General features: G+C 41.8%; 1 protein-coding gene across 1 annotated transcript in view; it reads left to right on the forward strand.

Moving 5' to 3' along the window:
* NEURL1B (neuralized E3 ubiquitin protein ligase 1B) overlaps positions 1-25,599 on the forward strand; it is an 80,147-nt gene that overhangs the window by 33,379 nt on the left and 21,169 nt on the right. The window contains exons 2-3 of the mRNA XM_056811580.1: positions 9,073-9,633; positions 23,027-23,758. Coding sequence (XP_056667558.1) covers positions 9,073-9,633; positions 23,027-23,751 — 1,286 coding nt within the window. The 3' untranslated portion in view covers positions 23,752-23,758. The remainder of the gene's footprint in view (positions 1-9,072; positions 9,634-23,026; positions 23,759-25,599) is intronic.

Below are 25,599 nucleotides of genomic sequence, written 5' to 3' on the forward strand. Positions count from 1 at the left end.
ATAAAATTCCCTTTGCATGATTAGGTTCTCCAGATATTCTTGATGGCAAATGGCATTGTATTGGAACAGTGTGGACATGACTTAATGAGATCTATGACCTTGAAAGATGAAGGAGTTGGGGATTGAATTTAAGGTTAGTCAGAGCTAATTTAGGGTTAGACTTCAGTTTAGACAAAAAGCATTTGTGAAGAATCAGAAAATATGGGGCATTTAGGTAGCACAGTGGATAGAGAGTCAGTCCTGGAGTCAGGGAAGCCCTGGGTTCAAATTTGACCCCAGATATTTCCTAGCTGCTCCATTCTAGGTAAGTCATTTAACCCCAATTGCCTAGCCCTTGCTAATTTTCTGTCTTAGAATTGATGCTTCATTAAAGGGGGCACCTGGGTGGCTCAGTGGATTTGAAAGCCAGGCCTAGAGACAGGATCCTCCTAGGTTCAAATGTGGCCTCAGACACTTCCTAGCTGTATGATCCTAGGCAAGTCACTTAACCCCCATTGCCTAGCCCTTACAACTCTTCTGTCTTAGAACCAATACTGAGCATTGATTCTAAGATAGAAAGTAAGGGTTAAAAAAAATTGATGCTAAGGTATCAATAAAGGTTTAAAAAAAATCATAATATAACAGCTTTAGAGCTAGAAGAGACCTTAGAAGCCATCTATCTAGTACAACACCAGCATGATAGGGAAAATAAGATCCACAGAAATGAAAGGACTTTCCAAAGTTCACATAAATAAGGGAATTGATCCAGGCACCATTTGAAAGTAGATTCACTGACTTCAAAGCCAATGTTCTTTTCCTCTATTCCACAGCATTTCTCTAATTGCCCAGATTCTAACAGGCATTTGGATGGATAACCCATTGAGTTAGTCAGTGAGTACATATATATATATATATATATATATATATATATATATATATATATATATCTTGGAGAGGTTCTATAGATGGATAAACCTGATCCAGTTGATTGAATAGGAGGAGATTCAGTTGGTCAACAAGTATTTATTAAACTCTTGCTATGTACCAGGTCCTATGTTAATACTGAAGATATAAAGATAATTTAAAAGGAAAACAGTTCTTGCCCTCAAGGAGGTTACATTCTAAAGTGAGAAGGCATATAAATAAATCAAAAAGGAGGAAAGGAGATTTATATGTGAGAACATGATGACCAAGTCCAGGGAATGAGGGATGGCTGGACTAGACTTCTCCCCAAAATAGAAGTCTAAGAAAAATTCACCAGTGGGAGAAGAGGCTCCCAGTAGTGGAGGGGCAGCAGTATCAAGGTACCGAACAAGGTACCAGAACTGAATTAGGACCATTCCCAAATGGAAGTATTGGTAAGAAATCACCAAAAAGCAAAGGACAGTTGCAGGAGGGAAGTGCGGAAGCAGTCGAGGCATATAGAGCAGTCTGGACCACATCTGAGAAATTATATGGTACTTGCAAGGATCCCAGGCTACTTTTTTTAAAGTCCAACTTTGATATATGGCTATGAGTCAGAGACTACCATGATCCTGGGAGAAAATTTCAAGTGACCCCAAGGGTGGGTACAAGTGGGTTTATTGCAAGTTATTAATACAGATAACTGGCATGCAATAAATGACATCATCAAGAACACATATGACTAAAGAAACAGATGGTCTACTCAAGTAGCAGCAGGCAGCAGTAGGCTGGTGGACAGCCCAAGTGCTATGTAGGAGATATTGACTAGAAATAGATAGATAGATAGATAGATAGATAGATAGATAGATAGATAGACAGACAGACAAATGGGAAGGAAGGAAGGAAGGAAGGAAGGAAGGAAGGAAGGAAGGAAGGAAGGAAGGAAGGAAGGAAGGAAGCAAGCAAGCAAGCAAGCAAAGAAGCAAGGAAGCAAGGAAGCAAGGAAGCAAAGAAGAAAGGAAGACCCCCAAACCAGGTCCCCAGCACTCAGAGTCAATGGTTGTGGAAGATTTTGGGAAGAATTTTAACAAGACTTGCAGGGGATAAGAAGGCATGGATGGGTTGTCATCTATACCAGAGGAAAGTATACCCTGGTGACATCATAGATCCATGAAAGCTTTATAACTGAAGTTCTAATTTTTTTACAAGTAAATTACATTTGGAAAGGCATTTTGGAGACTTTTGGGTAAACATGGCAGCAGTCTAGATGCAGGAATCTTCCTCTCCTCACCACCTACCAATATAGACTACGTCAAAGGCCAAAAACAAACTAAATTCATATGAATGAAGGGACTCTACAGTAGGGCACAGCATTGAAGGTACATGGGATTTGGGCATTTCCACACTATAAGGGGGTGAAAAAGCTTCCACCAAAACTTGAGCTAATGAGCCCTCCCCCACCCCACCTACAGAGTCAGAGCCAGCACAGGCTAGAATCAGTGAGTGAGTGAGGCTACCCCTGAGAGTAGCTAGACCTGACACCCCAGCAGGCTGAAGAGCACAGATCTTGGGTGCCCATGGGGAGATAGCACAGAGAAGGGCAGCAAACAGTAGAAGCTGCAGAGACTCGAGAGATGGCCTCAGGCAAAAATCTTGCTCCTTAGCTCCATATATAGAAATCCTGCCCTCATTCAGATTTCTGACTGGAAAAGGAAGGAAAAACCACCATAGTGATGGAAAACAGTGCCCAGGAAAAATAACTTCCTAACACCAAGAAAAACAAGAAGAAGGCATTGACCCTGGATAATTTTTATGGAGGAAAAATCCAGACTACGGTGGAAATAGCAGAAGTGGGAATACAAATAAATGCACCAAAACCTTCCAAAAAATGGTAATTGGCCACAAGCTCTTGAAGAATTTTAATTGGAGCTTATTAAAAAGATGGAAGCCTTCTGGCAAGAAAAGTGGGAAATAGTTCAAAAAGAAAATAACAATTTAAAGGACAAGAACGCCCAATTGGAGAAACAGCCAAAAGCCACAAAAAGTAGGCTAGACCAAATCAAAAAGGGAAATCAAAAGATCTTAGTGGAAAACCAGTCTTTAAAGACCAGGATTAGGCAATTTGAAGCCAATAATCTTGTAAAACAGCAAGAATTAATAAAGCAAATTCAAAAGACTAACAAAATAGAAGAAAACACAAAATATCTTACTGACAAGATAACAGATCAGGAAAACAGATCACGAAGAGACAATTTGAGAATCATTGGTCTACCTGAAAACCCAGAAATAAACAGAAATCTTGACATCATTATCCAAGAAAACTGCCCTGTTGTTCTTGAACAAGGGGGGAAACTAGACATTGAAAGAGTTCACAGAACACCCTCTACACTAAATCCTCAAAAGACAACCCCCAGGAATGTAATTGCCAAATTCAAGAGTTTCCAAGCTAAGGAGAAATTTTACAAGAAGCCAGAAAGAGACAATTCAGATATCAAGCAGCACCAATCAGGATTATACAGGATCTGGCAGCCTCTACACTAAAAGACCACAAGGCTTGGAATATGATATTCAGAAAGGCAAGAGAAATTGGTCTACAACCAAGGATCACCTACCCATCAAAACTGACTATATACTTCCAGGGGAAAGTGTGGGCATTCAACAAAATAGAAGATTCCCAAGTATTTGTAAAGAAAAGACAGAACTAAGTGGCAAGGCATTTTGGTGTAAAAAAATCCAACACAGACACATACAGGTTGTGTAATCCTTAACAAATCACCTAACCTCTCAATGCCCCCTAGGCAAGTCTCTAAAACCATAAATTACAAAGCAGGGGCTGGACCTATATGTGTAGTTTCCTCTCAGGAGTGCCTATATAAGTGAAATCATGGGTTCAATCTCACCCCAAAGTGATGGCTTTATTTACATCAGCCAAGAAATTTCCATTATTTCTGTCTCTTTTTGTGAGGCCTTCTCTGGTGGTCCCCAATGCTGAGGAAACTGTTGATCTGAGATCAAAGTGCCTAGCCAAAGTAGGGTCATCATGTGCTAGTGGGAAAAGGCTGCCAAGAGCATGCCAAGGTCTTAGTCTCAGGGGTCCTCTTACTCACTCAGGCACCCTTCCTGGAGTACACTAGTGCTCCTTATCCAGAGGGCTCTTATACAAGTCCTTATCAGGAGGGCTCGGCAAATTCTGCAGAAATGTGCCATAATACCTGCCAACTAACACCTTCATCTGATTTTCCCCAAGGAACTCACCGAAGGGCTAAACAGCTTATTAAAAATAATAATAGTAACATAAAAACTAGGCTGCTAGGGCCGCTCCTGGCAAAAAGGCACCTGGCTTAGACAGTCTGGGGGAGAGAGGGCTTCTGTGCCCCTCTGCCCTCAGGTAACACGTGAGGCGAGAATCAAGCTGATTGTCTCTTAATTTTAGCTCCTTCTTTAATTGTCTACTTTCCATGTTCCCTTAAACTCTTGGTATTAAATTAAGCCCTCGGAGTGTTCCCGGAGCCCAGTGATACATGTTGATTAGTGCGCTGGAAAATAAAGATACAAAGCAGCAGCCTTTCATTACTGGAGAGAGTGGCATTCCCTTCTTGGTGATTACTGGCCTATTGTGTTCGAGACTTTCATTTATTATGACTTTTGCTTTTAAAATGGAAATCTAAACAGCCGTAAAGGAGAACACCGGAGGGACCTGCTATAATTACTAATGCAGGGAGTCTGCCTCCTCCTCTTAAACCTTCCCGGGTCTGGGACTTGCAGTTTGATGTAGCAAAATGTCTTAAGGATTAAAGGGGGGGGGGGGGTGTTAGATTCGGAGCCTAAAACAATGGAGGAGATTAGGAGACAAATTTATTCTGGTAGGTTGGTAAAACCCTTGGGGGGGGGGGGGGGAGACACAGCCAAACTCCAGGAGCTTAACAGAAGGCGCTGCTTGTTGCTTGAATATAAAGCCTCCCGCTGAGCAGAATTTCATTAAAAATGATTACCGACAGGTGTTCCTTCTAGAAAAGCCCTGCATTAAAAATAAATAAAGGAACTGTGCTTTGCTCATAGGTAATGTGGAGTAACAGTATACTTTCCGGGGTTTTAGTGACGTGGGGGGTGGGAGTGGGGTGGGGGTAAGAATGATGAAAGATCCTCAAAGAAACCAACCAAATGTCGTTCCCACCCACTCCCGAGCCAATTTATTTATGGCTCAGTCTGAATTCTCCAGCCCACAGATCCTAGCCATTAAAGAGGGGAACCCTTGATAGGTAGGAGAAATTGCAGGAGAAAGTCACAGAATGTTAGAGCTAGGATGTAGTGAAAAGAGAACTGACTCTGGAGTCCGGCTGGATTCTCCCATGCTTACTACCTACCTATATGACCTTAGGCAAGTAACTTAACTTTCCTGGACTTTACAGTTCCTCTACTGTAAAAGGAGAAGGCTGGGTTAAATATTTTCTGCAGAGCTTTTCAGTTCTAGATCTAACCTCTTATTTTTTAGAGGAGGCAACTGAGGTCCAAAGAAAGAACACAAGACTTATCAAGAGCCAGGCAACTGGTTAAGTGACAGATCCAAAGATAGAACCCAAGTCTCTTGACCCCAAAGAGAATAGTTCTCTGTGCTGCCTCCCTGATTCTATCAAAATTGAGTACAGGGTAACTGGCACTGTGAAGTAGCTAGGTGGCCCTTTGGATAGAGTGCCAGGCCTGGAGTCAGGAAGACTTGAGTTCAAATCCTGCCTCAAACATTTCCTAGCTCTTTGACCCTGGCAAATCACTTAACCCTGTTTGCCTTAGTTTCGTCATCTGTAAAATGATCTGGAGAAGGAAGGGGCCAACCACTCCAATACTTTGCCAAGAGAACCCAAAAGGGGTCACAAAATCAGATAAGACTGAAATGGCTAAAAAGCAGCAGCAAATGACACTATAATAATAGCTTACATTTTTACAGTGCCTTAGGGTTTGCAATGTATTCTGCATACAGTAGTTAATCTGAACCTCAAAAACATCATTGTGCAGATAGGAGTGAGAGATCAGGAAAGGCTTCCTTTTGGATGGGGCAAAAGAGTTTAGCTTTGAAGGAAGCAAAGGTTCTAAAAGGGTTAGAGATAAGGAGAGCTTTGGTAGAGGGGAAGGCTTTCATTTCTTCTTTCATTTATATAGAGCTCTTCAATGTTTACACAATACCTTCACCATAGTTTTATTGAGCCACATCTCTTTAATACCATTTACTGGCCACATTGCCTTTTAAATTCATAAAGTAGGACAGCTTGGTGGCTCAGTGGATAGAGCCAGGCCTGGAGACTGGAGGTCCTGGGTTCAAATCTGGATTCAGACCAGGCCTGGAGACTGGAGGTCCTGGGTTCAAATCTGGATTCAGACACTTTCTAGCTCTGTGACCCTGAGCAAGTCACTTAACCCCAGTTGCTTAGCTCTTACCATTCATCTGCCTGGAACCAATATACAGTATTGATTCTAAGACAAAAGGTGAGGGTTAGGAAGGAAGGGAGGGAGAGAGGAAAGAAGGAAGGAAGGAAGGAAGGAAGGAAGGAGGCAAGGAAGGAAGGAAGGAAGGAAGGAAGGAAGGAAGGAAGGAAGGAAGGAAGGAAGGAAGGAAGGAAGGAAGGAAGGAAGGAAGGAAGGAAGGAAGGAAGGGAGAGAGAGAGAGAGAGAAAGAAAGAAAGAAAGAAAGAAAGAAAGAAAGAAAGAAAGAAAGAAAGAAAGAAAGAAAGAAAGAAAGAAAGAAAGAAAGAAAGAAAGAAAGAAAGAAAGAAAGAAAGAAAGAAAGAAAGAAAGAAAAAGAGAGAGAGAGAGAGAAAGAGAGAGAGGAAGGAAGGAGGGAGGGAGGGAGGGAAGCAGTAGTAGAAATGATAAATTTGATAAATAGTGCAGTGGATAGAGTGCTAGGCCTGGAATCAAAAGACCTGAGTTCAAATATGCCCTCAGGCATTGTGTGACCCTGGGCAAGTCACTTAATCCTGCTTACCTCAGTTTCCCCATCTGTGAAATGAGCTGGAAAAGGAAATTGCAAACCACTCTCAGTATCTTTGCCAAGAAAACCCCATATGGGGTCACAAAGAGTCAGACATGACTGAACAACAAGAAATGGTAAATAGTGGAGAAGATTAAACCTAGATGTTCAGATTTAAAACTGAGTGCTCTCCTTCTCCTTCCGCTTCCCTCTGCTGCCAGCCAGCTTGACAACAATTCATGTTTTGTCACATTGAATCTGCTGTGGAATTTCTTTTAAATCATTTGGAACATGTGGAACAGAGGGCAATGAATCCGTGGCATTCATGTTATTTTTTAAATGTGGGTTTTTCTCAGAGCCTTGACATAAAGAACTTATTGGGCTTCATTCTCTAGTACGATCCTTTCTTTGTGAACTCTTTAGAGGGAGGAGGCAGGATTTATCTAGACATCGTGTTGTTGTTTTGTTTTTTTAATAAATTATTAAGATTGACCTATTTGGAATAGCCTTAGTTCCTGGGATGTTCTCTGGCTTTGTACTCTGTTGCTATAGTCACTATAGGGTTTGTTGTGATTCTCTTTTTTTTCCCAAGGAATTCAACTTGTACTGTTTACTCATCCATCTCAGTGCACCAGCCACAAGGAGGCTTTTTCCTCACAGGACTGAGACAAGATGTTTTTTAAGACCCCTTCTAGGGTCTAACAAGTTTAAGTTACAGAGTCCAACATGGGAAGCATTAGTTAATCAGAAAATGTTACTAACAATATGGGACTCAGTTACCCCTCTACATCCAGTTGAGTGGTGCATAAAATGGTTGGAACAAATACTTATAGTCCATCTCTGAAACTAACTGGCCAAAGGAGCCAGGGCAAGTCACTTAGTCTCTCTAAGGCTCAGTTTTCTTATCTATAAAATGGGATGATGACAATAATATAGAAGTAGTTCTATACTGAGGAGAGACTCTAAATGAACACTCTAATGCAATTACCAACAACATGGAAATGGGTTCGAATCAAGAACACATGTGATACCCAGTGGAATCGCGCATCAGCTATGGGAGAAGTGGGGGGGGAGAAAAGAAAATGATCTTTGTCTCGAATGAATAATGTTTGGAAATGATCAAATAAAATATTGTTTAAAAAAAAAAGAAGTAGTTGTATAAAGCTTATTAGGTACCAGGCACTGTGCTAAATATTTTATAATTATTATCACAACAATCCTGGGAGGTAAATGCTATTATTTTTCACATTTTACAGATGAGGAAACTAAGGCAGACTGAGATGAGTTGCTTCCTATTGCCATAAATATATCATTATTTCATTTCTCTTATCAACAGCATTGTCATCATTGTACTTAAAGGATATCCAAGGCTAGAGGGGTCTAATTAGGGACCCAAGGGAGAGGATGCCTACCTCTGTGAACAGCCTCAAAAGAGTAACAATCCAGGTGTCACAAAAGGTGGCTCAGTTTATTGAGAGGTCGACCTAGAGAAGGGAAGTCCTGGGTTCAAATTTGACCTCAGACACTTCCTATCTGTGTGGCCCTGGGCAAGTAAGTCACTTAACCCTGCATTGTCTAGCCCTTACTGCTCTCCTGCCTAGGAACCAATACATAATGCACAATATTGATTCTAAGATGGAAGGTAAGGGTTTTAAAAAAAAAGTGACAATCCACAAATATGTCTAGGTCACATTATTCCCCTTGCACCAGGGTCCCTTTCTAGCCCAGAATCATTTTAGAAGCTAAGGTTTTGGAGGCATTTGGTATATTCCCCCTTCCTTGTATATCCTGCCCTCATTCTATCCACTATGACATGCTACCTTTCTGAATCGTTATACTATTAATAAATTTTACAAGTGCATGTCCTCACAACAATTCTGTGAAGTGGGTAATGAAAGTATTATTATTCCAGTTTTCTGGACAAGGAAGCCAAGACTCAAGAGATTGAAGAACCCTTCAAGGACCACATAGCTACAAAATGTCAGAGCTGGGATTAGAACCCAAGTCTCTCTGGATGCTGTGGCCAGTGTTCTTTCCAGTGCGCCATGATATAGTGAGTTAAGTAAGCTGCTCACTGTATCCCTGAAATCTGGCTTAGAGCCTAGAGTGCTCAAGTAATGCTCATAGTAGAACACCTCTTCCCAAGTCCTAGGAGTTGAACTGTGATGGTCTGGGTTTTGATTTTGATTCTTGGAAAACTAATATGATTTCCTATGTATGTTTTTCAGACACAAGTCACCAGGCTCGCTTGTTATCTAATCGGCCTTGCTACACACTGCCCACCAGTAGCCATGATCGGCGCTCTGTCCTGGCCATTACTGAGCCCCCACGTTTCCACCCCCAGGCCAAAGGCAAGAACGTACGCCTGGATTCCCACTCCCGAAAGGCCACCCGAAGGAACAGTTTCTGCAATGGGGTCACGTTCACCAACCGGCCCATCCACCTTTATGAGAAAGTCCGACTGAAGCTGGTGGCCGTGCACCACGGATGGAGCGGGGCACTGCGTTTTGGCTTTACCATCCATGACCCGTCACAGATGAACTCTGACGACATACCAAAGTATGCCTGCCCAGACCTGGTGACGAGGCCGGGGTACTGGGCCAAAGCTTTGCCGGAGAGATTTGCACTGAGGGACAACGTCCTGGCCTACTGGGTTGACCGTCATGGGAGAGTGTTCTATAGCATTAATGACGAGGATCCCATATTGTTTCACTGTGGCATTAAAGTCTCCGGACCCCTCTGGGCCCTCATAGATGTCTATGGAATTACCCATGAAGTGCAGATTCTAGGTAGGCAACACTTATGCTTCATGAGTCGTTATATATTTGATTAACATCATTTATATTTTTATTCTTGTTTTTGGTCTGGATCTATTGTTCCATTGGTAGAGGGAACGCCCAGTGCAATAACTCCTTCCCCTGATGGAGATTCTCAACTCATCTGCAATGTACTGGCTTAGGGATTTGCCTGGTATACTCTGAGTTTTTGTGATTTGCCAAAGGACACACAGCTCCTTATATGCCTGAAGTGGGACCTGTACCAAGTTGGCTGCCTCTGAGGCCAGCCTTTTGTCTACTAGATTAGGTTGCTTCACATTGCTATATTCTATACAGACTTCAGATCATTTACTACATTCACACATTTTGCTCTCCATCCATTCTTTGACCCATAGGTGGGATGATGGGCTTCTATTAATGACTATAAAATAATTCACCACAGTGAGAAGGGAGGAGGAAGAGCTCCATGGGCAGAAGAATAGAGCAGTTAAATGCAGCATTTCCCCCCTCTTTTTTTTTTTAACTCTCTCAGAAATAGATTTTAAGCCTTTTACCCATGGAGTTCCACCTTAGTACTTTGTACAAAGAAAGAAATTCTCTTTCCAAAGAGAAAGTCAGAGTGGACTCCTCTCCTTTCCATGGTCCCCATGTAGAGCCAAGGACTACGTAGAATGCCTACATAACAGCCTGAATACACATCTTTGCCCAGATACTTTCTGCCTATTTGCGAAGGGGCCAAGGCTGCTAGCTATGATATAGGAGAAAATCCCCAAATCTAGACTAGGCTAGCCAAACTGTGAATGGCTAAGACCTTCTGTCCAAATTTCAAATAAATTCAGACATCTGTAAGGTCAAAATTTGGAGAAACTTCTTTGATTTTACTCTTCCAACCCAAACTTAATTTCTCATTGAAATAATTCAATATAATGCCCCCAAGGAATAAGACAATTCTTAATTTGACTTGAATATAGACTCATTTTAAGTGGCCTGTAATCTCCTTGACTTTAGGGGTTTGTACCATCTCACCAGTGGATTTATATTATATTATAATAAGGGGTAGCCAGGGGGTACAGTGGATAAAGCACCAGGTCTAGAGTGAGAAAGAAACTGAGTTCAAATCCCAACTAGGACACTTACTAGCTGTGTGACTCTGGACAAGTCATTTAACCTCCATTTATCTCAGATCCCTCATCAGTGAAATGGGGATAATACTTGCACCTAATTTGTGTGTATATAAAAACATGCAGACACACATATATTACTTTGTAAACTTTAAAGAGCTATAGAAATTCTATTATATTCTCTTTAAAGTTTACATATGCTTCATACATATTCTACCTGAGCCTCTGAAAATTCTCAGAGGAAGGTTTTTATGCAGGGTGTTATCATCCTTGTTTTACCAGTGGGGAAACCGAAACTCAGAGATGACATGATTTTTGCATATGGCGGCTCAGGTAGAAAGTGACAGTACTGGGTCAGAACCCATGTCATCTGACTGCAAATTCAGCTGCCTTTCCACCCTACTTTCCACAGCTGTCTGCATAAGAAGTCATTTTTTGTTGTCACAAAATGGTTTTAGTCTGTCTAGGAAGGTTTGTGGCAGGTAATACTTGGAGTTAGAGAGGGAATGCTATTGAATTGTGCTAGTCGGGGAGAAATTTTCTGGCTCTCCCTGACGGGAAGCCGCACTCGGGAAAGTTAAAGGTTTAAAGTTCTTTCACCTCTATTGCTTGACCCCTTGTTTGGAGGCCACAATGTTATCTCATATCTTCTCTGAGGCTCATTTTGAGTCTCTCAGTTACATTCCAGCATTATCAAAGATATAGCATCTACAGGGACTGCCCTCATTATCAGCCTTCCCAGAAGCCAATAGTGTCAAAATCACTTGCTCAAGATCAGAGGACATTTTTTTCAATCCTTCATTTTTCCCTATTAGAAGAAAATTCTGGTTAGGCAAAAAGAACTTAAATCTTCCAATTTGGGGCTTTTGTTTAGCAACACAGATGTCTTGGGAGTAACCCCTCAATTGTTGCCCAGCTTAGAGGGCCATGAGACAGCCTATCAATATGTGCTTGGTTATATAATAGTTGCCTTAAAAAATACTTATTGGGGGCAGCGAGGTGGCTTAGTGAATAGAGAGCCAGGTCTGGAGTTGGAAGGTCTTGGGGTTCAAATCTGACCTCAGATATTTCTTAGCTGTGTGACCCTGGGCAAGTCACTTAACCTCAGTGGCCTACCCCTTACTGGTCTTCTGCCTTGGAACCAATACTTGGTATCAATTCTAAGACAGAAAGTAAGAGCTATTACACTTATTGGCTAAATACTGGATTTGTGTCCCTGTGTCCTAGGCAAGGAGAAAAGACTTTTGGTTCTTTAACTACTACAAGGACCTCAAATGAGAAAAAAAAATGTGGTGGTTTTTTTAAAGAAAATATGTTATCTGCTATTAGATTGTATATTTACAAGCAGGATCTTTTTTTGTCAAGGTATCTGATTATTTTCCTTGCCATGTAACCTAAAGTTTTTATTCTTTTCCAGAGGGAGGGACAGAGCAGCAGTAGCTTGGGTGTGAGTAGGAAAAGAAGTTAACCCAAGGGCTGATGATCTGGATCCAAAATGATTTCAATAGGCTAGAATCAAATAAAACTTCTTTTTGAAAAAACTTTCCCTCCAAAAAATAAATAAAAATTAAAAAGCCCTATTCTTCTATCTTAGTGTGAATTCTAAGACAGAAGAGAGGGGAGGCCTAGGTAATTGGGATTACATGACTTGCCCAGGGTCACACAGTGAGGAAGTGTCTGAAGTCAAATTTGAACCCAGGTCTTCCTGACTCCAGGCCTGGTGCTCTATTCACTGTGCTATCTAGCTGCCCCTAAAATGACATTTAATAGACATATATGTAAAGTCTTGTTTAACATCAATGTATCAAAATTAAAAGCACTGAGTAAGGAGGACATCTGACATGGAGGTTTTAGTGAAGTCGCAGATTCCTTCCTAGTCAACAGTGTAACTAACATAGCAGCTAAATGACCACTGTGATTTGGGGGAGAATTACAGAAGGATGATGTCCAAAGCGAAGTGGATAAGGGCTTTGGTGTCCTCTGCCCAAGTCAGGCCATAGCTGAAGGATTATGGCCAACTCAAAGCGCGATATCTTTAGTTGGACGTTGATGAGCTAGAGTACATCTGAAAGAGGGTGGCCAGAAGAGTGAAGACCTTGGCCCCCATTCTGCCAGTATACTAGACAAGAAGACCCAAAGGGAGATGGGAGTCTGCTGTCATCAGGCATTTGAGGAACTAGCACGTGGAGAATATTTTTTCTGCTTGGGCAAGAGGACAATACTAAGAATAAAGTCTGGGAGCTGTAGAAAGACAGATTTGACTTGATAAAAGAAAAAATTTCTTAGTGGCTAGAGCAGTCCAAAAATGGAATATACTTACTGCCTTGGGAAATAGTAAGTTCTCCATCACTGGAAATCTTCAAGCAGAGCCTGGACAATGTCTTGTCAAGGATGCTGAGGGGAGGAGAGGTAGGCTGTTGTCCAGGTATAGGATTTGGAACTCTAAAGTTCTAAAACATTCTGCTTAGGAGACTGACTTCCCGGAAATGTACACAATCTTAGAAGAGGTCAGCCTTAGACAAAACTTACCCTCTACAGCAGTGGTCTCCGTTTATTTTTTATTGTGCCTCCCTATCAGGGGGCAGCTAGGTGATACAGTGGATAAAGTGCCGGCCTGAGTTCAAATGTGATCTCCAACACTTACTATCGGTGTGACCCCGGGCAAGTCATTTAATCCTATTTGCCTTAGTTTTCTTATCTGCAAAATGAGCTGGAGAAGGAAATAGCTAACAAGTCTAGTATCTCTGCCAAGAAAACTCCAATTGGAGAGTTGGACCTGACTAAAATGACTGAACAACAAACTCCTCTATCAAAACATTTCAGAGCATGCACCACTAATACCTCTGCATTTACTTTTTTTATACCTATATATGTAGGTTTATTTACAAATGATATACATGTGCCACCAATATACTATTCATGACACATATATAATTGGTAATACATGGTATATACTGTATATCACATACTACCAATTATGTACATTACATAATTTATGTTAAAAGCAGACTTAAAAAATGAAATAATATTTGATACTAGAGTTAATAAGAACCACTGCTTATTGAATATGAAGGTTGATGACATGGTCAGACTTGTGCTTCAAGTGATTTTCCTAAATCACTTACCTTCTGTCCTGAAATTTATTCTAAGGGTTGATCCCAAGGAAAATAGCAGTAAGGGCTAGGCAATTGGGGTCAAGTGACTTGCCTAGGGTCATACAGCTAGGAAGAGACTGGGGTCATATTTGAACCAGGACCTCCCATCCCCAGACCTACCTTTCTATCTACTGAACCACCTCATTGATCCCAGGAAAATCCCTTTGGCATCTGAGTGGATGATGGCTCAGAGAAGGAAGAGGTGAGGAGGCAGCTACTGTAAAGTTCCAAGTGATAGGTGATAATGATCCGAACTACAGGGCAGGCTATTAAGTAGAGACCAAGGAGAGATAGTGGAGATGTGAGGCAGAAATTTGGCTACCGATTGTATATACCCAGATATGGAATTGGGGAAAGTGACGAGCAGAAGATGGCACCAGCCTGGGTAACTAGAAGGTCGAGGAGGAAAAATAATGTAATGAGCCTTTCCATCCAGGTCACAATGAATCCATGGCTGCCCATCCTTTGTACCTCACTCACTCCTATCTGAAAGGAAAATTAGAGGACCTTTACCAGACATATCTCAGAAAGCAGAGCTTGCTCACCTACTGTTGGTTGCCTGTTGTAACCACAAGGTCATCTGGGAAGCAAGGATGAGTGTGCTGGGGATGGGAATTTTCCCAGTCGTACCTATGCAGCTGCCATAATGATGCCCATATAGGGATTAGGTTATAACTGCCCTGGGGAGCTTCTCCCCAACTCAGAAAAGGGTGAATTTGGGAGCTTGCATGGTGAAGGGAGTTGGCAAAGAGGAAGAGTCTTGGTGGATGATGGATGGTTGGATTGGAGACAAGCCCTAGGATTGGCTCTCCTAGTGCAGGGAGGATGTGACCTATCTTCCCGCCCCAATAAGACAGCTTGCCTTCCTTGAGATAAGTCCATATCCCCATAGACCAATGCCTTGATCCCCACTTTGGAGAACATTTCTACCTTCTCCCTTATTTCCTGTGTTGTGTGAGTCCAGACAAGCCATTTAACTTTTCTGAACTTCAGTCCAGAGGAGGTGGATTGGATGGCCTTTAACGTTCTTTCCTAGGTGACACAGTGGATAATGCCAGAGAGGAAGACTCATCTTCCAGAATTAAAATCTGGAATGAAGTCAGGCACTTACTATTGTGTGACCCTGGGCAAGTCACCCTGTTGGCCTTGGTTTCCTCATCTGTAAAATGAGCTGGAGAAGGAAATGTAGAACTACTCCAGTAACTGCCAAGAAAACTCCAAATGGGGTCATGAAGAGTCAGACCCAACTGAAACTACTGAATGACAACAAAAGGTTCCTCCCAACATTAAACCTCTCTTTCTTGACCATACCCTTTTCCCTTCTCAGCTCCCTGTTTTCTCCTCCCCTCTTATACTACAACCTGCACATACCCACTAAACTGAATCACATGATCCAAATGAAAAAAGGAGGCTCTGTACTAGCCCCAGGGACCAAATAATTTCTGGTGAGGGAGACAATAATAGATAGTTGAAGCAGCACTGGCCTGGGAGTCCAGGGTCTTGGGTTCAAATCCAAGGTCTTGCACTTAAAATCTGGGTGACCATGAAGGAGTCCCTTAAACTGAATTTCTTCATGTGTTAAATAAGGATGGTCATACTTGTACTACTGATATCCTAAAGTTATTAGGAGGCATTCACCAAACTATAAAGTGCTCTGTAAATATGAGTTGCTATGTTTACTTAAGCACTTTATTGTGAGAAGGAAAAGGAAAAGGCATTCTAAGTGGGACAAAGGGAACGTGCAAAGTCACAGAGGTGGGAACAAACAAGTTTCCAGATTGTCCATGAAGCTTTCCTGGCCCTCCATGGAAGAATAATCTCTGCCCCTGAAATAAGTGCAACAGAGAAGGCCAAACCCATTTTGTGAAGGAGTATATTTGTTCACACCCCATTAAATTACAAAAGTGTGTATCACCCCTTTCTTGGAGTCTGTCACCTCTTCCTAATTCACAGAAGACAGCTGATTCTGGAATTCAAATCATTTAATAAAAATAAGATTGACACAAAGAGGGAAAGGATAAGAAAACAAAAAAGAATATTTGCAGCAGCCAGGTAGCTAAGAGGACTGAGAGCCAGGCCCGGAAACACACAGTCCTGGGTTCAAATGTGGCCTCAAACACTTCCTAGCTCTAGGACCCTGGGCTTACCCCCAATTGCTTATTTAATCCATACATACACAATATTTAGTTTTGTATATGTGTATGTATATACTTACACAATATTTCGTTTTGATTCTAAGATGGAAGGTAAGGTTTTTTTTTTCTTTTTTTTAAAGAATATTTAATGAATGCAGGTCTTAAAAGCCAAGACCAGGAAAATAGAGTGTCATAGACTGAGCCACTGGATGTCTTTTAGCCCAGAAGGAAGGCCGATGAAATGAAGTGGTTTGTGAGAGATATTCTGATAGCTGCTTGTAGTGCAAATCAGAATGAGGAGATGAATCCATCAGAGCATCATAGACTTAGAGCAGGAAAGGACCACACAGCAGCCCGAGGTGGGATTCAAACTCAGATTTCATGGCTCCAAAGCCAGCAATCTATCCACATGACTACCCCGTGCTTGTCTGTCAGATGGTTCCATGAGCACCTGCTCTGTCCCAGACTGGCAATAGAGACAAAGGAAACAGCCCCTGCCCCAGAGGAGGTGACACTCCAGCAAAGGGAAACAATAGGTGTATGTATGGAATAAATCTACACACACTTATATATGTGGATAGACATCTATAAATCATATATAATTACAGGCTAGCAAAGAGAAATAATAGGTGTGCCTGCACATTTTATAGAGAGATATAAGTGTGCATATATATAAAATATATATCTTTATATGCAAAATAGGTCATCTGAGAGGAGGTGGGGAAGAAGTCCCCCAAAGCTTGCCGTAGAACACAGTGTTTCAGCTGAGTTTTGCAGGAAACCAGGGGTTTTTTGAGGTGGAGGTGAGAGGGAAGCACATTCCAGGCACAGACGACACAGCCTGTGCAGAGTGTAGAGGAGAGGTGGAGAGTCATATACAAGGAACACTTAAGAAGGCTGGTCACAGATGATAATGGTTGGGAGACTTGCAAGAACTCAGGCATGAATTACTGGGTGCCTGGACAAGGGAGTGGGATGTGAGAGCAGAGAAAAGGGTGTGTTCATCTCTTCTGCAAAGAGTCAGGTGGCAGTACACCACTGAAATATCAGCTCTGGGCCTATTCCAGAGAGGAGAGGGAGGGAGGGAGGGAAAAGCAGAGGGGGACAAAGGGATAGAGAGGCACATGTAGTCAGACAGACAGACACACCAAGAAAGAGGGAGGGAGATACAGAGGGAGAAGTAGGAGGGGGGAGGGAGAGAGACACATGTAGAGCCAGAGGGGAGAGAGAAGGAAAGGGGGAGGGGGGGGAGAGAGTTGGAGGGGGGAGGAGGAGGGGAAGAGAGACGGAGAGGGAGGGAGAAAAAGTGGAAGGAGAGAGAGATAGGAGAAGGAGGTAGGAGACGGAAGGGGGTGGGGAGGAAGGGGAGTTTCCATTCTTCCAAAGACATTAGTTTAGTGCCTACCTGGGGGAGGGGCGTCAGCAACCACTGTGGTACCCAAGGAGTTAAGGAAGGAGCTGCAGTACCTAGGTAGAGCTATTTGCAGAAAGCAGGAGTCAGAAGGGGCCAAGCCACCTTAGTTCCAAGACTTTCTCCTGCTCTGCAGGAAAAAAAAGGAACAAAAGACATCAAAGATGGGGTTAATCCAAGGCTAAAATTTGTCAGATTAGCAACCCTGGAGGAACTGGGGTGCTAAAAAGATCAGAGATGATTATAGAGAATGGGGATGGGGGTGAGGAGGGGAGGTGTCTGAGCTAGAAAAGAGAGAAGACCAGGTAGAATCAGATTCCTGTCTTCCAGCCAGTCTTTCCTGAAAACTTTTTTCTCCTCAGGGGATATAATGATGGGAGCAATCCTGCATTCTTGTCCAGATATTTGATTTTCATGTAAAACAGGGCTGGCTGAGCTCCCTGTCACCCAGTGCTTACACCCATTCCAAGGGCCCTGACTCTCCAGGCTCCTTTACCATCAGGGTCAGGATAGGTGTTCCATAGCTTATCACACTTCCAGCCCTATTATTGAATGTGCCCTCTGAGGAGAGACTTCAAAAGAGCTGTAATTTCATTGCCATTGAGTATTCGCCCCCACAGATCAAAGTCCCAATCACCTTGGTGGATGGTTTTGTTTAGTGTGTGGCTAGACTGGAAAAATTCCTTGCCTAGTGACCCATCTGCCCCTAGATAGGTCAATCTTGGACAACAAGCTCCTCCCTGAAGCTCTTCCAGCTCCACAGGACTTGCCACAGCTTGTGTTCTGCTGGCACGGCTTGGAGAACCCAGAATCCCTTCCACACAGCAACAAGACCGTCCCCCCACAGAGAGTGTCAGTGGCCACCGCTAGGTAACAGGACTTGATTACTTTGGAAATGTAAAGCAAGGAAGAAATCAGTCCATCAGCAAAAGGGTTTTGTGATCAATTATGTCTGATTCTTCCTGACCTCATTTGGGGTTTTCTTGATAAAGATACTGGAGCAATTTGCCATTTCCTTTTCCAGCTCATTTTACAGACGAGGAAACTGAAGCTAAAAAATCTGGCCTCATTCGCCTAGCCCTTGCCCTTTTGTCTTAGAGAGACCAAAAATAAGGATTTAAAGTAAAAAAGAAACTGAGGAAAACAGGGTTAAGTAATTTGCCCAGGGTCACATAGCTAAGTAAGTGTCTGAGGTTGGATTTGAACTCAAGAAGATGGATGAGTCTTCCTGATTCTAGACCCAACACTATCCACTGTGCCACCCAGCTGCCCCAGCAAATGCATTTCATACCAACTAAGTGCCTCACTTAATGGTCAGCAATGATAATACCCAATAATAGTCCATAAACATTTACTAAGCAGCTACTATGTGCTAGGCAGAGAGCTACATGTTAGGGATATAAAGAAAAAAGATTCCCTGTTCTCAAACTTCTCATAATCTAATGTAAACAACAGTCTACAAACAAGCCTTATACAGGATCAATTTGAAATAATCTATAGGTGGTTATGATATTAATAATTTACATGTTCCTCCCAATAACCCTGTGAGGCAAATAATATAAGTAATATGTTTTACCTTTTAACAGATGAGGCACCTGAAGCTTAGAAGAGATCAAGAGATTTGCCCATGGTCACCCAGCTAATAAGTGCCTGAGGCAGGATAGGAACCCAGATCTTCTCAGCTTCCAATTTAGTATAATATTGACTATGTCCCACTTGTCAAACACATAGTGAATGTAGAAATGTGGTGACAACATAAGGAAAGAGTTTTTCTATCACTGTAGGAAGGAGTAAGAAAAGAATCTAAGCTGAGGGGAAAGAAAGGAATTTTAGTCTGATTTGGCACTGGGTTCAAGTCCCAGCTCTACTACTGATTGCCCATGTAATCTTGGTTAAGTCCTTTAGCATCTGTAAGCCTCAGTCTCTTATCGGTGAAATGAAAACTGAAAAACCTTTGAAAATCTATTCTGGCTTGAAATCTATGCTTTTATGATTCATCTTCAGTGAGGAAGGAGACTAAATTCTCATTAAGCATGTTGGTTTGACTCTTTCGTGAGATGCATCATTGATTGATTGCATGGTAGGGAAGTCTACCAAACTAGGGGTCAGTAGAGACCAGGGTTTGAATCCTGACTGACATTTACGAGTTTTGACCTATGAGGAAGTCACTTAACCTGACTAAACCTCCGTTTTTTCATCTATAACATTCATATGGAGTAAGGCCATGATAAGTGCTTTGCAAACCTTGAAGAACTATAGAAATATCACCTAGCATTGTTCCATCTCATTTACCTCTTCTTATCCCTATACAAGGTATTTTGTCTCCATTTTCTTTGCTAATAAAACAGGACTAAATAGATTTGCCTTGAAGACTTTGTATAATGTCCCAGATCTAGGAAATGTAACGATTATGGCCCCTTCCTCCAGCCTTTGGTTATTACTTCTGGGGGTTTTGTGCTCTTTTTACCAAGGTTCTCCCTGAAAGGTTTCAGATCACCTAAAAAAAGAGATAACAATATATGAACAATGATATAAATAATAATAATAATTCAGTTGTTTTTCAGTGGTTTCAGATTCTTCATAACCCCATTTGGGGCTTTCTTGGCAAAGATACTGGAGTGGTTTGCCATTTCCTTCTCCAGCTCATTTTACAGATGAGGAAACTGTGAGAGGAAGAAAGTTAGAGGTAGTAGAGGCATAGATTGTGTGATCATTACCCAGAATCACAAAACCAGTAAGAGTCTGAGGCCAGATTTCCTAAAGCCGAAAAGACCTGACTCCAAGCCCACTGTTCTATCCACTGCATCATCTAGCTTGCTCCTTCTTGTAAAAGGTGGCATTGGCCTAATGGGAACATGTTGTGCTTCTGGAAATGCCAAGAACTTCACAGGCCAAATACCTGCCCCAAGATTGATTTATGAGATTCCTAAAATGGTCAGGTGAGCCCCTTCCATCCTGTCTGGGTATATTGCTTACCACTTCCTTTGGATGCTTCCTTCCTTTGGAATATGCAGCTTCTGGTACTCTGGTCACTACGAAATCTTTGAGGTAGTTAGTTATATGTCTCAAAGCTGTCCTGTCTCTTCCAGTGCATAGACTTTCATCTTCTTTGATAAAAACAAACCAAAAAATCAAATACTCAAACAAATCTACCTTGGAATTTTAGGGAAGGGCATCTGACAAAAAGAATGTCCTAGGCTCTTTAAAAGAATGGTAGATAATGATTAGTTCAAGCTGCCTCTGGTGCTTTTTTGTCATCATTTCTTTCTGCATTGAAATTTTGTTGTCACTGGAAGCACATTGTAGTTTTTCAGGCACCAGATATATTCTGCCTAAGAGAAAAAGTAGATTAAGGCTACTTGGTGATATTAAATGGAGTCCACTATTACCTGTGTCCATCAAGGGATGGGGAAGTGGGAAGAAGCCTTTTCTGCCCCTTCACTCTCATCTTGAGTAATCTGTCTCTTCGCAGTTTCACAGATCTAGAGTTGGGAAGGACCTCAGAAGATGTCTTGACTAATCACTTCATTTTAGTAGAGGAAACTGGAACCCATGAAAATTCAGTGACTTCTTCAAGGTTTTATTGTTCAGTTCTTTAAGTAGTGTTTGACTTTTTGTGAGTTTTCTTGGCAAAGATAATGGAGTAATATTATTTCTTTTTCAAGTTCATTTTGTAGATGAAGAAACTGAGGCAAACAGAGGCTAAATGAATTGCCCAGGGTCACACAGCTTTTTTGAACTCAGGTATTCCTAAACTCCAGGCCTGGCACTCTATTGACTATAGCCACCTACCTGTCCTCTGGCATCTTAATAGGTGATTCATAAATGTTTGTTGAATGAATCTACAGACTCTTCTTAGTCTATCTAGGCTGTTAAAAAAAAAGTTGATTAAGCACCTTTGAAGCATTGTGATAGGCTTTGGTTCTCGTTCTTTTTCTTATGTATGACACCATATGGAGAACCACACATGTGATCAGTAGTCTGAATCTCACTGGTGTTGGGGGAGACTAGGATGGACATATGATTGCAATTGGACATTTTACATATGCAGTTCCCAGGACATCTAGCTGAGACTTTCCTGCAGGGACACATTCGTCTGACCTGGTAGACATTCAAGAGACTAAAAGCTAAGATAAAACATGTCTCCTGCCCTCATAGACCTTTCAGTGTAGAAGAAGATAGGACTAACACGACTAGAATTCCCTGCTTCACATCAGAGACTTAGAAGCTCTGTGAAAACTGAGGAAAAAGTCACTACTTCCTGACCAAGGAAGGCTTCCAAGAGGAGGGAGCTTTAAAGTTAGACCTTAAAGGATGGGCAAGATTTGAACATCAGAAAGAAAAGGACATCATTTCAGGCACGGGAGTCAGAGTGAACAAGGCAAAGAGCCTGAAACCACAGGGTATGTTTGGGGCAAAGAACTGTCTGCTCTGGCTAGGGGATAATGGAGCAGATGAGATACATTTGGAAAGGATGATGGCACCAGGGTGTGGAGGACCTTGAGAGGCAAGCTGAGGAGCCTACTTGATGGATAAATCAGGGAACTAGAATATGCAACATGGTACAGTGGGAAGGTTGCTGCCTATCAAGACTTGGGTGTCAAATCTTGCCTCTGTGTGACCTTGGGCAAGTTACCTACCCTTTCTCATCTTAGTTTCCTTATCAAAAAATGGGGACAATCCTACTTAACCTACGTCTTCCTCTGTCAAATAGGGATAACTCTACTTGACCTAAATTTCTTCCTCTGCAAATGGGGATAATCCTACTTGATCTAAATTTCCTCATCTGTAAAATGAAGGTACTAAATTAGATGGCCTCTGAGATCCCTTTTAAAGCTAGATCTGTGAACCTATAATCTAGGATCAAATCTTTGAATAAGGAAGATGATTCTGGCAGCAATACAAAGGGTGGGACAACCAAAGGATACTGGCCAGGCAGAGCCTCACCCTACCCAGCCACTGAACAGTTCTTGTTTCCTTCCCTGGCTCTCCATTAGCCTTCAGGACATTGGGCAAAAGTTCTTTGGCATCAACAGACCTTGGCCCGTAGACACTCTATTCTCCTCTCAAGCTGTTCTAAAGCATTTTCTTGCTCTTCAGAGTTTTCTGGACTCTACCTGGGATGTTTAGAGTTTGGTTGTGCTCAGTTAGGGTAGACATCTTTAATGCTGAGTTGAAACTAGCTCTTTAAGCCCAAGTTTCATTGTCTTAATTGTTTGTCTCAATGGACTTTGTTACTTTTCCCAGTCTATAATTTTCCTCAAAACTGTGGGTAGGAATCACCTTGCTTGATTGTGTTTGCATCCTGAACCCTTAGCACAATGCTGAGCAAATTACACACTTAATAAATGCATTTTCTTTCCATTCAGACCCTGAAGGGATATGGTTTTGGTCTGTTGATCATTCCTCCCTGTCAGACTAAAAGGTAACCTGTAGAAGAGGTAGCAGAGATTGAAAAAAATGGAAATAATTAAGTATGCCTTTGTCCAAGAGGGTGGGAAAAGGCAGAAAAGGAGAAGGAATAAAAAAACCATTGGTCACAACTTTAAATTCATTGAGTGTCTTCTTGTAATTTGATCACAGATAGCATGTTTGCTGAGACCATGGCCTCCTCTCGTCTCAGTAACACGAGGTTCAGCACTTGCATCCCACAAAGTAACCATGACTCGGCCAACTTCAACAACAACGAACTGGAGAACAACCAGGTAGTAGCCAAAATCAGCAACTTAAACCTGAGCCGGGTCCCAGGAGCATCCACAGACAACCCCGTTATACCCTGTTGTCCCAACAGGCGTTCTCGGGGTCACGGAGTACCAGCCTTTTTAGATACAGACCTCCACTTCCACCCGACCCGGGGGCCTGATGTCACCTTCTCTCAGGACCGGATGGCAGCCTGCACCAACTGGCAAGAAAGCAATAGGACTTTGGTGTTTTCGGACCGGCCTTTACATATCGGAGAGAGCCTCTTTGTTGAGGTTGGACACCTGGGGCTGCCCTATTACGGGGCCCTCTCCTTCGGCATCACTTCCTGTGACCCAGGAACACTAAGGACCAATGAGCTCCCAGCGGATCCTGACTCACTGTTGGACCGCAAGGAGTACTGGGTGATCTACCGCGCATTCCCTGTCTTCAGCAGTGGGGATGTCCTTAATTTCATAGTATTGCCAAATGGGGAAGTGCATCATGGCGTGAATGGTAACAACCGAGGAATGCTGATGTATGTGGATACCTCACAATCTCTCTGGGTGTTTTTTACAATTCACGGAGTAATCAATCAGCTCAAGATTTTGGGTAAGTTCATTTTATAGATGACATGTAGAACACATTTCATTATGCTAATTTTCTTCATTTGATTGCAATGTTATAGTCTGATATTTCGTCTTCCTGCTGACTGAGGACATTCTATGTGCCAAGGAGATGCAGTTCAATAACTGTTTATCACATGCCTACTGTTTGCAAAGTATTATGTTAGGACCAGGGGAATACAAAGAAGGTTAAGAGCAATTAGGGGGTACAGTGGATAGAGCACTAAGCCTGGGGTCAAGAAGATCTGAGTTCAAATCTTTTTTTTACTAATTACATATAATAACAAATTTCCATATAAGTTTTCCAAAGATATATGATCCAAATTATCTCCCTCCTTCCTTTCCTCCCAACTCCTACAGCTGGCAAGCTATTCAATCTGGGTTATACATGTATTATCATATAAAATATATTTTCATATTGTTCATTTTTATAAGTGAATGATCATATAAAACCAAACCCCCAAAACAGGTGAAAAATTATATGCTTTCATCTGCATTCATTCTGTGAGTTCTAATCTAGATTCAGATACTTATTAGCTGTGTGACCCTAGGCAAATCACTTAACCTCTGTTTGCCTCAGTTTTCTCAAGTGTAATATAGAATTAATAACAATACATTCCTCATAGGACTGATGAGATCAAATGAGATAATAGTATTTGCAAATTACTTAGACAGTGCCTGGCACATAATAAGCACTATATAAATCAAAATTTATAATAAATATCTTAAATTTAAATAAATATAAATTTATATAACTATTTTTATTATTATGAGGGAAGCTAGGTGGCATAGTGAATAGAATGTTTGGCCTAGAGTCAGGAAACCTCCTCTTCCTGAGTTCAAATCTCACCTGAGACACTAACTCTGTAACCCTGAACAAGTCACTTAACTCTGTTGACCTCAGTTTCCTCATCGGTAACAATTGCTAGAGAAGGAAATGGCAAGTCACTCCAGTATATTTGCCAAGAAAATCCCAAATGGAGTCACTAAGACTTGATTAAAACAAGTGAACAACCACAAAATTATCAAAAGACATGGTCTCTGATCTAAAGGAACCAACAGTCCAATAGAGAAAAAGAGACCTGTGTGTATGTATGTAGATAAATTTAACATGAAACACTTATCTGAATTCTGATGAAATGTGATTTTTCTGGTGTGAAAATATTGAATTTGTACACTCACTATATGATAATATACATCCCCAACTTTTCTAGTACAACCCCCTCATTTTATAGTTGAGGAAACTGAGGCAAACAGAAGTTAAGTAAAAACCTGTAAGCTCCAATATTAATTCCTCTGTTTGGCATTTAAAGCCCTCCTCATGTAACTATGGTCTCTGTGGCCAGATTGGCCTTTCTTGCTCTTCCTCCCAGAAGACATCCTCCATCTTTTTTTCTCCATGCCTTACAGTGGCTCTCTGCCAAGCCTAGCATGCCCTTCCTCTCCATCTCTGCCTCTTAGAATCTCTAGCTTTCTTCAAGGTCTAGCTCACATGCCATCTCATCCATGAGACCTTTCTTGATATCCCCAGTTGCCAATGCCTCCCTGTCCCAAATCATTTCGCATCTATTTCTTATGGGCTTATAAAGGGACCTGTTGTCCCTTCACTAGATTATAGTCTCCCAAGAACAAGGACTATTTAACTTTTATCTTTGTGCTCCCTTAGCCTAGAACGAGGCGTGGAAGATAGTAGAAGCTTAATAAGTGCTTGGTTTGAGGTTTTTGTTAAACATTTACCTTTGCCTTAGTATCAATTCTAAGACAGAAGAATGTCCAGGGCTAGGCAATTGGGGCTAAGTGACTTGTTCAGGATCACACAGCTAGGAAGTGTCTGAAGTCAGTTTCAAATCC

The sequence above is a fragment of the Monodelphis domestica genome, chromosome 1 (assembly GCF_027887165.1).
Source record: "Monodelphis domestica isolate mMonDom1 chromosome 1, mMonDom1.pri, whole genome shotgun sequence".
Lineage (NCBI taxonomy): Eukaryota > Metazoa > Chordata > Mammalia > Didelphimorphia > Didelphidae > Monodelphis > Monodelphis domestica.